The sequence below is a fragment of the Ahaetulla prasina genome, chromosome 3 (genome assembly GCF_028640845.1).
Source record: "Ahaetulla prasina isolate Xishuangbanna chromosome 3, ASM2864084v1, whole genome shotgun sequence".
NCBI classification, from domain to species: Eukaryota; Metazoa; Chordata; class Lepidosauria; order Squamata; family Colubridae; genus Ahaetulla; species Ahaetulla prasina.
In genome coordinates, this window is record NC_080541.1 from 28,550,376 (window position 1) to 28,566,379 (window position 16,004).

General features: G+C 34.4%; 1 protein-coding gene across 1 annotated transcript in view; it reads right to left on the bottom strand.

The window, feature by feature from the left end:
• Positions 1-16,004, bottom strand: part of OXR1 (oxidation resistance 1) — a 226,982-nt gene that overhangs the window by 1,786 nt on the left and 209,192 nt on the right. Inside the window, exons 12-16 of the mRNA XM_058174310.1 lie at positions 13,648-13,728; positions 7,767-7,892; positions 4,029-4,181; positions 1,256-1,351; positions 559-632 (exon numbers count right to left, since the gene is read on the bottom strand). Coding sequence (XP_058030293.1) covers positions 559-632; positions 1,256-1,351; positions 4,029-4,181; positions 7,767-7,892; positions 13,648-13,728 — 530 coding nt within the window. The remainder of the gene's footprint in view (positions 1-558; positions 633-1,255; positions 1,352-4,028; positions 4,182-7,766; positions 7,893-13,647; positions 13,729-16,004) is intronic.

Below are 16,004 nucleotides of genomic sequence, written 5' to 3' on the forward strand. Positions count from 1 at the left end.
TCTTTGTGGTTATTCAGTAGTAACACATTTAAGCCATGAGACTGCAGGCTGAACAGAAATTGCACATTTTAGCTTTGCATTAAAAACTGGGTTTTAACCAATAAAAGATATTGCTTTTACCTTTGCTAATAACTAAGTAAGACCCATTTTGGGCTAATGGTGACAGTGAGGACTTAGAAACAAGGAGATGGTGAGTTCTAGTCCCCCCTTAGGCTTGAAAGCTGGCTGGGTGACTTTGGGCCAGTCTCTTCTCTCAGTCCAACTAACCTCACAGGAAAAAACAGGAGAGGGAAGGGATATTGGTATTTTCGCTACCTTAAGTTATTTCTAAAAATAATAAAGCTGGGGATATAAATAAATATTTTAAAAAGGAAAAGATGGCCTTTCAGACTTGTTCAGGAAAAAAATGCCAACATTGGCAGAAGGCTGCCTTAAATCAAACCCTGTAGGCATGAAGATACTTGGAATTTATATATAAGGAAGTCAGAGTATAAAGCACATTAATGTTGCATCAGAACACTTTATCAGAATGAACAAAAATAATAAAGAACTACTAACCCTCCACCACCAAAAGCCAAGGCATCCATATCTCCTTTGAGAAAAAACATATTGTCTCCAGTCCACTTGAAGACCTAATGGTTAGGAAAATAAATGAAGAGACACAAACACAGGAAATTATTGCTAAAAGAACAACAACAAACCTCATAAGACATCATTATCAATTTCTGCTTCAGAAAAATCCAGAAACTTTATTTATTGTCAAAATGCTACAATAAAGAATAAAGAATGCCCTTATTCATAGAACAGCCAACTAAACTTATTTCAATATATTGAAATTCCATCTATTACCTGAATGTCTATCCCTTCCCCTTAAATTCAGTGAATCATGAAGTAATCCAAATTCCCCTTTAGTAATTTATAGAATCCCTGATGTTCTGATAAGAGCAGAATTTATGAATGTTTACCACTAACTGTTTTGTAGTGTTAATTCTTTACTGGTTTTGTGGCTGTGTATGTTTGTTTATAATAGCTTTACGACTGGAAAATTAATTCATGGGAAAATGTAAGGTAACCCTTCATTGCAACTGCAATCTAAATTATAAACAGTAGGCCTCACTATTCAAAATGTGATTCTGCTTATTTTTAACTGGAATTTAAACAATTTTATTGCAACTTAAAATGTTTAGACTCATAAATAATGTAATCTTACATATATTATTTAAATAATTTAGGTATTTTTTTTCTAAGCACTTACCTCAAATTCTGGGCAGAATGTAAAAAGAAAGGTTTCTCCCGTGCCATAAAACCCATCACTCACTTTAAAAGGTTCAGAAGCGAGAGCTCCAAAAATCTAAAGAAAAGAATAAAAATAGTCCAGAGAAAGCACAACATTTCCACTGCTTTTGTGCATAATATATAGGAAACCTATCCCATGAACATGATTAGATTAATTGGAATTATCAAGAATTAATTCTATTCATTCCATGAAGTTCCAAGCACAAGCAACCATCAGGTTGAACTAAGCCATAACTTCAGCAAGGTATTTATTGGAACATTTTTGTTGTAGACAAAAAAGATCTACTAAAATATTGAAAAGGCTTCCAGATGGCAGTTAATTCAGCAAACATAAGAGCAGAAAACTCCTTTAAGAAGAGGTAATTCTTAGCACAAACGTTTGAACAAGCTGTAGCTGGCTGCCATCTCTAATGTTTGCCCTGTTCTTGCCAAATCAGCTTTTCCAATATTCTTGGGGCGAACGTGTCAGATGGGAAAGGCAGGACTAATGCATTTAAGATAAAAAGTTACCAAAACAGGGTCAGCACAGTCTGATTGCACTTGTTTTCTCAACAGGTTATCAAATAGAGATCAGTCCATTTTGACTGATTCAGTATGCTTTAAACTTATTTAAGGAAAGAGTTTGGGAAAAAAAGGAATGCAGGAATATTACCAGCTATTGTTTGTCTCATGTGAACAATGATTTTCCACTCCTCCTACTCTATCTTTTCATTCAATGCAATGGAAACCAAACACTTCCTCTTTGCTTTGGAGTCTTAGGCTCAAAATGCTGAATTTCCAAAGTAACAAAATGCTAATAAGGATGAAGAGTTTTTAAAAAATGAATCAGAAGGCTGTTCTTAAAAGAATTGTTCTAAAAGAGTTTGAGTGATAGTGTGAGATGATTATAGTGATGGTAGAGAATTTGACTGAGATATTTAGTGTCAAGTTCAATCCTCTGCTTACTGCAGAATTCCAAACAGAAACATCAGATGACTGAGCAGCATTTTGTGTAAATAGATCCAACAAATTTTTTTTTATTTTTTTTTTATTTGCATTTATATCCCGCCCTTCTCCGAAGACTCAGGGCGGCTTACACTATGTCAGGCAATAGTCTTCATCCATTTGTATACTATATACAAAGTCAACTTATTGCCCCCCAACAATCTGGGTCCTCATTTTACCTACCTTATAAAGGATGGAAGGCTGAGTCAACCTTGTGCATGCACATGAACGCATAGCTTCAAATCAGTCTTGCCTTCTGGTCACTGCCTGGACAAGCCCCTGCAGTTTTCTTGGCAAGAATTCAGAAATGGTTATCCATGATCTTGTTCCTGGTTCAAAATAACCCAGCTGGCTTGATGCCTAAGGCAGGACAAGCGCTCACGGTTTTCTGGTTTCTAGCCTGGCAACTTTAACCATTACATCATTATGGCCCTCACATCCAACAAATAGAAGCTGCATCACTGATTCTTTGTTCCTAATTTCAAACAGACAGGAATGATTTGCTTTCCTGTAACTTCTGTTTTGAATTTTGGGTTGACATGGAACAGGTTTTGGCTTTCTCTATGAAGCCTCCTTTCAGGTTTTGTATACACCTCCCTTCCCCACAAGCTTGTCAACCATCTAAGATGCAGTAGAGATCATAGATCATAAGGATTGCTCTCATTTGAGAAAAGATTTGAAATCTAATATTCCTCCACAAGCTTTCCCTAAAGTAAGTACCAATATTTCTCCCCTACCCTTCTTTTTAGGATCCATCGCGCTCCAAAACTGGAAGATTCTGTGTGGGTGATGGAAAACAAAAATGTTTCTGCTTGCGTGAGTTAAATTATCTTAAACTGTCTCCTTCTGCATTGGGTTCAGACTTTTCAAACACAAACACACACACACACGCGAAATCAAGCTGTAGCAGCAAAACAGCTTAAATAATTCTCTAAATGGTTATGCTATTTGTCTAATTTGTCCCTTCCTGAAAACTTGATTTATTTATTTATTAGTGTTTGGCACATGTTAGCCAGGGATCACTGAGGTGGCTGCCTGCCTCTGTGAAATGATTTTTTTTGGCCAGTGTTATCTTTACCTGTGGGACGCCTGAATGCCGGTAGGCAAATAGGGGAGGCTCCTTTCTTGTCCCTATGCGATTTATTCGCTCAGGCCCAGCATTCTTACCATGTGAGCCACCACAGCTTGATTTCCCATATCTGCCTACCATGTCTCTAATATTAAATATTACTATGGAAATGTAAAATATATCCACTCTTTCAAAAATTACTCTATGTACTTATTGTAAAGGGAACAAATCCCTTGATACTTTTACAGATTAACACATTTGTGGTGAAAGACTGATTTGATTTTCCCCCCTGTAAAAATAGTAACACTTCCATATTTTTGCAATCAAGCATTCAGTTAAATCTACTGCACTGCAGTGAAGTTACTTTGTTTTTAAAGCATCAACAGGAAGGGCAGTGGAAAACCACTTTGGTATTATCGGCAAGAGTGTTATGTAGCAACAGCTACATAGTCATCAGAGCTTGAGTTCACCTTGAAGGAATGCGCATTTAAAATGCTATAGGTGTTTTGCACTATGTTTATGATCAGCCTGCTATAAGTTTTCTTTTTTAAAAAAATAAATAAAATAACATTGAGCTTTCCTGTATGATAGCTACTGTAAGTTGTCTTAAAATTTAAAATTTGTTATGGGGAAGATGGGGAGCAAAGGAAAGAAAATGTGACCATTGCAATTTCCATACCTGTCCATCGCTGTCTTTGATAACCAGCAGCACTGGTGTGTCTAAGCCTACCATAGTTCTGTACAAAGTCTTCAAGCTCATGCCATGCTTTGCAGTACTGTAGACAAGAGTCCATGGATAGCCAATAGTTCGAGGAGGGAGCTGCTTTGTCAGCTAAAGAAACACAGGTGCAAGTGAGGCATGTGCACTGAACAAAAATGATTAACCTAGAAAGGGTTTTAATTCATGGGGACAAAACATGTTATGTTAAACATACAAAAAAAGCAAAAATTAATATTTATACTAAATCTTATAAATGCCTGATGCTTTATAGCAACATTTTCAATCCTTACGCTACACAGAGGCAAAATTTGCTATAAAATAATTTATCTGGATTTAAGTTCTATTGAAATTACCTGTGTTTTATTTCCAAGTAAATGCTTTTAGGAGAAGAGTATTAGGTCTTGTGTTTTGCCCTTTGTGGTTATTGAGGTTGAACCTAGCAATTACACTGAAATTGTATTGCTGAATATCCTACATATATTTTGACAAACAAGGCAACAACCTGGATGAGATGAAAATCAAAACTTTTGTCTATTTGCCTCAGGCCCTTCTTTTTTCTCTTATTTATTAGCAAAAGTCATATCTTGCAGCAAGTACAAACAACATGCAGCAACATAAGGCATTGCATAGAAAAACTATAAACTGCAAGTCATGGTACTTAACGTTACTAAAAGCTACTAGACATACAAAGTCTTGTGTTCCCACTGAAAGGATCTCCTGCCAACAATCTGGGTATCTCCAATTCTATTAATGTTTAAGAAAGCCATAAATACTTTCAAGGAGTAATTGGAGATTGAGTAATACCAGGTTCAAGGTCAGTTTTAACTCTTTTTGTTTATATTATTATGCTTTTTACTGTATTATTTTATTCTTTTAGGGCTTTTCATGTATGTAAGATGCCTTGAGTTGTTTCAAGGTGGGCTTACCAACAAAAGCAGTAAATAAGTTATTGAAATTCACAGGAATTATATTTTCCACTGTTGTTTCATATTTTCCAAGTCCTAGAAGCCTATTGGGTATACTTGTGACCAATGTTCAAGGAGGAATACTTAAGGACTAATAAGCCTTATTCTTTTTTTCCTTCATCAAGAAAACAGTTACTGAGAAAAAACCCTCAAGACAAATAAAAATGGATCTGCTAGGATTATTCTAAGATCTGCAAATGACTCTATGGACAATTAAAGTTGTAATTTAGATAATCTCTTCATGATTACAACTAACAGATCCAGCTTTATGCAATGGAGTTAGTTCAGAACTGTTACATTTAGAATCGTGTTTTTTATATCCAAATAACATTTCTATCTATTCCAGATAGAATACTATTCTAAAGAAGTACATTTTAAACAGATCGATTCAGATTTTAGTTTTATGTTTTAACATAAAATAAACAATTGTAGCAGCCAAATTAGGCTTCCTTCCTTACCATATAATATATACAGAAAGTTTTGAATCTGAAATGTTTTTGATTACAAATGTGATTTTGTGTGTGAAATGCTTTGTTTCAACTTTGAAACAGCTGTTTGATCCTTGCTGGAATAGTTACAACATTGTTTTGATGACTTTGGAAATGTTGAAGTGTTTTGAATTCAAAACAGACTCTCTTTAATCTTAAAACACCTGTTTTGAATTTGAAATAAGACTATTTTGAGTTCATAATGCTTCTGGAATGGTTGGATGAAATTGGGATACTTGTACTAAGGTTGGAACAAACTTCTCTGAATTGTAGTCAACTGTTTTGGATTTGGCCTAAAATGCAATGATTCAAACTTGAAATTTTTAATATTAAAACCTACTTCAGATCTCTAATTTAAAATAAGAATTGAATAGCCAAAGTGAAACATTAGAGCAAATAGCTTTATTTTTTCATAACTTTTAAGGTCATGCTTAAAAATAATAGCACATTTTCTATTATTTCATGGCTTCATTTATTGTGTTTCTAATATTAGACCAATAAATAAAGTCCTTTGGATAGTTATAAATAAGAGATGGGATATGGGGTGAAGAGGTAATTGGAGGAGGTGAAGACAAATTAAATTTATATTTGTGATTCATGGTGATGAAGGTTGGAAGTCTTCTTCTGTATATATTTCTTTACTCTTTATTATATTCTTACTTTTTCTTTTTATTCTTTGTACTTTTTCCTCCTTATTTCTCTTTTATCTTTGTTTAATTTGTCTTAGGTTTTATTATAATAAAATTGTATATATAAAAATAAAGTGACATGGGTCTTCCCACTGCTGTTAGCCAAGAGTTAAGTGAGAGGAAAAAAGGACAGCAATTGTTTGGAAAAAAAAACCCCAAGAAGCAGCCATACTGGTTCCTAGGAATTGTCTCATGTGGTTCAGAGAGTGGTTCATTTACGTTCAGTAGAAATAATCCCAAATATATCAACTATTTCCCAGTTTACTACGTAACTTTTGTTGCTTTTTAAAAATGCTTTGCTCTTTATAGAAAGTAAAGCTTACAGGCTGTATATGTACTGGTGTGTTTTCATTTGTTAATAGCAGTAACACTTAGACTTATATACCGCTTCAAAGTGCTTTACAGCGCTCTCTAAGCAATTTAAAGAATCAGCATATTGCCCACAACCGAGTCTTCATTTTACTGACCTCGGAAGGATTGAAGACTCAATCAACCATGAGCTGGTCAGGATCAAACTCCTAGTAGTGGGCAAAATTAGCCTGCAATACTGCATTCTAACCATCATTGCGTCACCATGATGCAAAATCTTTTTGGTTGTTTTTTTTCTGAACATTACTGACAGAATGCTATATGCAGTTCTGTACACTATATTTCAACAAAAGGAAACTTCAAGCCAATAGTTAGAAATGTTTTTATTTATTTATCTGGTCTTGTTCACATGCTGCATTGAGGTGAATAATGTTTTTTGTTTCCCTATGAATTTTTAAATGTTCCCTATTAAATTTACAAAAAACAAAACAACAAAACAACAATGCTCTTGTCCAGATTTTTACTATGTTTTACTATGTAGGGTGTCAAACGGAAGTCAGAATAGATAACCAGAGAGTATACACAAAATTCAGTGATTTTGGAAATGAAAGTTCCTTCCAGACCTCACCAAACCTCCTTCAGATCATACCATTGGAAGAGCAATTGGTAACTTCTGGAACTATATCTACTGAACTGCAACTGATTCAAGGTGTCCTCAGTATGCTACTCTAAGTAAGACAGACCAGTTTCAGAGCTGAACCATCTGTGGCACATCTTGAACCACTTCCAATTTGGAGGAGTTTTCTCTTGCAATTACTCAACTCTGTTGAGAAAGCCATGGTTGAGAGGAGGACTGAAATGTCCTATATATTTCTGGAATGTGATGAATCATTGGATGTTATACATTCTAAATTGACATAAAAAGGGAGCAGAATGCTTTTTTTGAGTTTCTGTTTTTTCAATTACTCTTTGAATTCCATTAATCTCTATGGCAGAATATGCAAAACATATAAAAGTTTCATTCATATACTGAATGCTGGAAGGGTTCAGAATTTTGTTATGTTAGAATTTAACCAATTCAAAATATTTCAAGTATTGTGTCCTATGTTTGAAACAAAGCATTTTGTTTCTTGCATATCCTTAGTGAACAACAATTACTGTTTCAATTCAATTTTCTAAAACAATTTTTATTGCAACGTGAAACTGTGTCAATATAAGGAATGCCGTATTTTTCCTATATGATACCTTTTCAATTTGATCCGACTGTAACAGTTCACTGGGATCACTAAGATTTGGCCGAAATGCTTCAGGCTCCAGTTCGGTTTTGATAGTTGTTTCCTGCTTTGAATATGTATCTTCTCTTGTTGTAATCTGCATGGAGGGGAGAAAGTTGAATTAGCATTCAAAATGTTATTCAAAACAACTTTCCTTATCACATTCATCCTATAAAACTGAAAATTTTTGCTTACCTGACAATTTGTGCAATGTTTAAATATTAGATACAATGCCAGATTCCTATATTTAATTTGGATATGGCCCATCACTGAAAGAATGTGAGATTGCAAGCTTTGATCCATTTCTGTTATTTAAACTGTGTTTTTGTATCCTATAATTTTTTAAGGTACCATTTGATCCTGATTAAAACTGAATCTCAGAGGTAAACATAATAGAATCTCAAAAAATATTATACTTCAGTAGTATAAGATTTGTATCTAGCCATAAAGAAGATATTCAAATCTATTCTTAAGTAAGAATCAATTGACTCATACAAACAGAATCCGGGTCTTTTGAAAAAAAAAAACACTTTACATTAAAAAAAAGAATAAAAAAGAAAAAGAGAAAAAGAATTGCAGCCCATAGGTTAAATTATTTTAAATATAAACTGCTTTTAATATTGTGCATGTCCATTTTAATCTTAATCTATGCAGTCTTGCTGCATGCATAAACATTCACATGAAAATATAATATAATTACCTGAGAATAAAGATGTGTGCCCCTGCAACAATGTGTAAAATCTTATACTGAGTAGGAATTCATGTAGATAAATGGTAGAAAAGATCGAGATTCTGAGTCAATCTTTTATCTTCCATTCCCCATTGAAACTTATCACTTTTCTCCTGGCTTCACTCATTTCCAATTTCAAAACTAGGTAAAAATTGGAAACAGCTGAAGATTTGGGTGGAGCAGACCATGCATGGAAGGGATGGGACATCTGGGATAAGGAGGGATGTGCCTACCCTCCCAATCAATACTTCTCTGTTTAAAACACATTACATTTTATTGTTTGAAAATAGATGTATTCTACTTGATGCATCTATCCTAGAGGCACTGGAAGACCACTTAAACGTTCAGTAATATTAAAAAGGTAAAGGTTCCTCTCGCACATACGTGCTAGTCGTTGCCGACTCTAGGGGGCGGTGCTCATCTCCGTTTCAAAGCCGAAGAGCCAGCGCTGTCCGAAGACGTCTACGTGGTCATGTGGCCGGCATGACTCAACGCCAAATGTGCACGGAACGCTGTTACCTTCCCACCAAAGGTGGTCCCTATTTTTTCTACTTGCATTTTTACATGCTTTCGAAACTGCTAGTTTGGCAGAAGCTGGAACAAGTAACGGGAGCTCACCTCGTTACACGGCAGCACTAGGGATTTGAACCGCTGAGCTGCCGACCTTTTGATCGGCAAGCTCAACGTCCTAGCCCCTGAGCCACCGCGTCCCTTTAGGTTATAAAATAAACATTTTATATGTTTAGTATGCATTCTACTGAACTGTCTTCTGGGTATTGTAAAATAAGAAAACTCCATAGCTTAATTCCATTATTTAGTGAATTTAGGTTCAGTAATATTAAGAGAACCTAAATACATCAATTTTTTCCACAAAACACAGAACTGCTGTTCACATCTCTTATATACATCTTGTGTATATCTACTGAGTAAATGATCAGCAAGAACTATGAGAGAAATCAATGGAAAAATCATATTGCGGCAATAGGAATATTGCAACTTTTTAGACAGTGTCTCTCAAGTTGAAGTACTGTATTTTTCTATCTGCTGTACCTTTATGGTCCACACTATAAATGATATATACACATATACCTATGTGATTTTACAATAATCTGTATGGCATTTCCAATAAACATTTTATATTTTTAGTATGCATTCTACTGAACTGTCTTCCGGGTATTGTAAAATAAGAAAACTCCATAGCTTAATTCCATTGCAAGCTAAATGGGTTAATGATTTAGAATAATTGCGAGATTTATCCTGGATAAAATCTGTCTGTGTAGTTACCAAGACATGATCTGTCTTGAATGCATACATTTAATCAATAGATGCAAGGTAAGGAACATTTATTTCAACAATCTAAATCAAATACTAATGCTAAGCTTCACATAATCAGCCAACACAAGTTTCCAATAACAACAGTTTGAAATTTTGTCATGCTGCAGGAATGATTATTCTACTTCAACAGGTCCTAGAATTCTTCGCCCCAACAATTATTCATTATCAGTAACATTAATCACAGCTAATACAAGCAAAGGGATTATTTTAAATTAGTTTTGCTAAAATGCTTCCAGGCAGTGTTTAAAAGGTATCCTACTTACAAAATGATTCACCAATTAAAAGAAGGAAGACTATGTAGTCCATTGATATATGACCCTTTAACTGTGTTTAAGGAATGTGATCTGGCTATTTGACAATTGTTTTCTTGAAAAAAGGAATTTAGCAAGTATTTATATAACTAACATTTACTGATTAAAAACTTGTATCTTTGAGATATTAAACAATAATGAAAAGTTTATCCAGTAACTAAATTAGTTCTGAAATGCCAATGACAGATTTCTATAAGGGCAGATATCCTGTAATGAAATTTGACAGCCAAATCAATAGCAAATAATTCATATGCTTGATAAAATTGATATTTTATTAACAGTTGCTCCCCCACCCCAATTTCTACAAACAGACAAAATGTGCTGGCTTTTCTAGATGGAGTTTCATCATTATTTAAGTATATGCAGTTAAAATAAGCTTTTAAAACAGCAGATTTCTTGAATTCATGATCTCAAAGGTTTTTCTTTTAACATCTCATATTATCAATGGTCTTCAACTCATGATTTATGTCAAAAACAAACATCTTGAAATATTTGCTGTTTAGCAGCAGAATGAGCAAAACTACAAAAGCATTTTCTTCCACAAATAATTAACTATAAATATTATTCAAAATGTGACAAAAGATTTTAAAATGTTGATCCAATTCTGTATTAAGAAAAACTGATAAAATAACGAATAATAAAAACAGAATATATACTTTTTAGTTACACTGAAACAAATAGTAATATCAATAGCACTTAGACTTATATACCGCTTCATAGTGCTGTACAGCCCTCTCTAAGAAGTTTACAGAGTTACCATATTGCTTCCAACAATCTGGGTCCACATTTTACCAACCTTGGAAGGATGGAAGGCTGAGTCAATATTGATCCTGGTAAAAATCGAACAGCTGGCAGTAAGCACAAGTAGACTGCAGTACTGCATTCTAACCACTGCGCCACCATGGCTCATAGCATTATAGAGGTTTAAATGCTTAGCTAAACTCTCTGTGTTAGATAGTTTATCACTGTATTAATTCAGTAGCAGTTCTATTTCATAAAGCTTTAAAAATGCTTCTGAAAATTTAAAGATACAAGAGTAATAATGCGTACACCACCTTCCATATGCATATATATATTGAGAATGCAATAGATACTAGTAGGCTTATAAGGTATCAGCTTAAAGTAGAGAAACAAAATTGAAAATACACATCCAGTTTGACAAAACAAAAGGTATCTACTATTATGTAACTGATTTCAGCTGTTCTGTAGTTAAGGGGTGGGGTTTAAGGTGTTTTACCCATTGAGCCTAAGACATGCTCTTTTGCATTATCTTTTGTAAAGTTTTCATTCAATTAAAACTCCCATCCTCAGATATGACAAAGTCATTATCATTTTGAAAAAGAAAATTAAGAAATGTGAACAAAGTTTCAAAACAACGTAAAATTGCTCAGAACAGAACTCCTAGGTGTTTTTTAATTTCATTTTCATACAGCCTGATATTATCTGATTTTTCAAAACCACTTTTTCTTTTCTTCTTTTGTCTAAACCATGACAGCCAAAAAATAAGAAAAGACAAAGAAAGGATGCAAATCCAAAGCCAGTTTTTAAGGTTCATGGAGTATGCAGCCCCTTAATTTGGTCCACAAGGTACAATTACCTTAACCTTAAGGACTGACTAACTAACTAACACTAAAGGAAAAATCTGTGGTAGTAAATATGTGATGTCATCATCATCATCATTTTTATTGTTATTGACAACTTGCAGCCCTTTTTGAATACCACAAAATCTCTTCCTGGCCTGAAAAGTACAAGGAGGCAAAAAGGAATGCCAAAACCACTGAAAGTAAAAGGATGAAAAGTATCTGCAGTGTGTGTCATGGATTGCAGGTTTCCACAAGAACCATCAAGATGGGAACAATGCTGGAAAATGGCCAGTGAGGTGACGCAGGTCTTTGCTAAGTCATGGTTTGGGGTGGGGGTGGAATTGACGCAGAGGACCATAAAATAGTTGAACTTGGGAGAAGGGACCATGAGGCTTAGATTAACAGTAAGAGAAGGATGATACAACAGGAAAAAGTAGCAGAGGATTTGCAGAAATAATTTTGCACAAAACAGGATAAAGATTCAGCACAGGTAGAGGAATCTGAAGGAAATGGGATTTCCAAAATGGGTTACCCGATTATAAAGATCTCATTTACAGACAGCCAACACAGAAAGGACAGTACCACATTTACAACTCCCATGTAAACTGAAATGCTTTGATTTGATCACTTTTGGCTAGCTCTGCCTTCTTGTATAAGAAGAGGCAGCCCCCAGCAGAACCAGCTACCAATCTTGTAGCAAAGGCTTCCTGTAACCATTTCACCAAGCTTTTACTTCACAGTTAAGCTCAAACTCAGGGATTTGATATCCTTACAGAGCTCATGAGAAATCAATTTATAAGTAACCGATCAGTTCCAGGACAACACATTATAAGGAACAGCTCATACCATACTAGGCTTATCTGATCTAGTTCTTAGGCTAACTGGAGATGAAAGACTGAGCAAGCAGATAAATAATGATGATACATCTCATTGTAAAACACCAAGAAGAACACAGAGACCAGTCAAACAATAGCAACAATACAATAAATACGGGATTTAGTACATACACATTAGATTTCAGAGGGATACAGATGGCACTACAGTACTTACTGACAATGGCCACCAAGCTAAAAATGAAAGGAAATACCAACATCTCACTGTGAAGCTATAGCCTTGCAAATAACTTTTCCAAAGACATGGGGATTCCTCAGATTATGATATGTAGCCTCAAGCTATCTGGAAGGTCCCTGGTATGGATGGGATGACTTAGACAAATGTCAATGATTTCAGTCTTCTCTCACATAATGCCTGTCCTGCTTCCATACAGCCACAATATGAACATGCACAATAACGTGTTATATCCAAATGTGAAACTACAGGACAGCTCTAGAAATGTTTGAAATAGTTTGATTCATTCATCATAGTTAACATTGACAACAGTTAATATTGAACAAATTTCAAATGTTCATGAGCCTCCTAGGTATTGGGATGGTACTTCTACTTTTCTTTCTAGGAATATCTGTGCAAGAATCCAGGCAATCTTTAACTTAAGTTTGGCTAGGAAGATTCAACAACTGGTTTCACAGTCTTGAAGAATTGCACTGATCTTTTCCTGAGTTTCATCTTATGGGCTAACTTAAGGTCTGCATAGTCCTTGTAACAGAGTAGTATATAACTATTCAAAATTTCGCCAAAGAAGTGAAGCACTTGCATTATCACTGGAAGTTTACTTTGAACTTGCAGAAGTTTGGCTCAGCTCTAAAAGTGACTCAATTGTCAATAATGTCACCAGAACAACCCTGTCCCTTCATAAAGGGAAACACAACCATGAGGAACTTACTGCTGCCTTATTTCAGTACAGTAATGAAGACAAAATAATTGAATATCGGCTTTGTTCTGATCAGGACCACTACATTAAAAAAAAATTCTAATCTCTAGTTGAGAAGAAAGCACCTTGAGACGTCGGCAGAGCGTACGTAGTTCTTCACTATTTAGAGCATCGATTCTGCGGTGATACTCAGCCACTGATACTACCTGAATATGGAGACAGGAAGACAATAATTCCACTCACAGTTTTAAAATAAAAATAAAACAATATTAAAAAAACAACAGAGTGTGGCAAAGGAAAACAAGGGGTGGGAGAAAGAAATTGACAATGAAACAAAAATAAAAGTAACATTCTAGTGATACAGTGCACATATATAAAACACATATAGACATACAACAGTCATAATTTCCAATAAAATAATCAAATAAATTTGTACAACAAAATAAAAACAATCTGCTAGGTAAACATATAAGCATGCACATTCATGAACTGTTTCCTTACATAAATACCACCTGCTGTTTTTACTTAAGGAAAAATGCTAATTGATGAAAAAGAAGCAGATACGAAAACAGGCCTTGTATAAAAGCAATTATTTAAAAAAGCACAGAAAAAGGAAACCAAAATTATCAAATGATTGGAATAATTTCTATATGAGAAAACATAGCCATATTTGGGTCTCTTTAGCTTACTAAATGGAAAATAAGAGGACAAAATCATGTGAAGTATAGATATGGTAGGTAAATCAAGCCGGACAGTATGAAATCCAGCAAAAACATATCTCATTCAGTTAAATTGCAGATGAATTCCACTATGCATTAAAAGGATGGCTAGTATTGGACAGAAAAATGTATAAAGGATAATGGAATTTCAGACTTCAGACAGATATCTTACTATTGCTGAAATACGGTACTAAATGTGAAAGATGTGGCATTTACATCCTGGCTTACGATGACCACAATGTCCATTAACAATCTTGTAAGGTACTATTTTATTAATCATTGTTTATTTTAAAAAATCGAATGTCCTCTAGGGGAATTTATAGACAGATGCAGTTTACAAACATATTTCAGGCCTCTAGAAAAATAAGGAGTAACTGTAAACAATAGACAATAAACATTTAATATCTGTCATTAAAATATATAAACTGTATTTTCTTGTTGAAACCTGTATTATGTAAGTTGTAAAAAGAAATAAGACAGAATGAATCCAACTGCATACAACAGTATGGAGCTGGCCAGATTTAAGCCTTAATGGATTCACACATGGGGAGATGACTTTAATATGCATTTATGAATTCAAACCTGGCAAACAGACTGTATGCATATTATTAGCAAGCAAAGTAATAATAAAACAAATGCCTGGGTATTAAACTAGTTCCATATTCATTCGACACTCTCCAATTGTTTATCAAAACAAATGGTATTTTTTGTTTATCAAAACAACAATTTCTGCAGTCAACTGGCCAGAAAAGAAGGTTGAAGATTAATAAATTAAGAACTTTCAGAAACTCAGACCATCGATGTATCTACATCATTTAAAGAGTCACAATTTTCTCACATCTCTAGAATAAGCAGGAGCTGAAACAGTATATTGAGGTTTTCAAATTTTACCAGGCTTTTTTAAAGAAAAGATTCCCAGAATCTCTTTTCAAAAATAATGGTTTTTCTTTCTTTCTTTCCCTTAGTTTGTCATGGAACCCTAGGGTTCTGCAGAATGCAGACATTTGTGACTTTTCTTTTTTTAAAAAATGCTCATTATTCTTCAATGTCTTCAGGCCTAATATATAATCTCTTACAATGGACAACTTTCACACTTGCATAGTATCGTTACAGAGGTGTGCATCTTTCTATACACCACCATTTAATATTTATACAATATATTCTTGCGTTCAGAGTTATTTTTTCTTTGCACTAGAGAAAAAAGAATTTGGCTGTTCACAATAACGGTAATGAATATACATGAAGGAAAAAAAGCACAATGCCAACAACCCAAAGAAGGAATCTTTGCTCGTAAGATTTATAATATTAAAAATTTTACAAAAGTAATCTTTTTGCAATTACAGGTAGGTACTCAATTTATGACAATTGAGATCAAAATTTCCAATGCTAAGTGAGGCAGTTCAGTGAATTGAGCCTGGATTTTTTTTAAAAATGATGCAGTAGTTCAGCTTATAGTTTTCAAATGACCACTTACGGACCATTCCAAGTTACGATGAAATACCGAAAACCTATTTAAGACCCAGATTGAAAAATTCAACGGCCCCCTTTGAGTTACATGACTTCATTTTGGGCATTTGGCAACTGGCTCATATTTACAGCTGTTTGCAGCATCCCAGTGTCATGTGACTGTAATTTACAATGTTTTTAGCCAGAAAGCAGCATTTACTTACAGTTTCCAGCAAAAAATGCCCATAGTGAACAATGGATTTGCTTAACAACTGCTGCAAATTAGGTCATAAAATCAGGTGCTCTCATATGGTGAT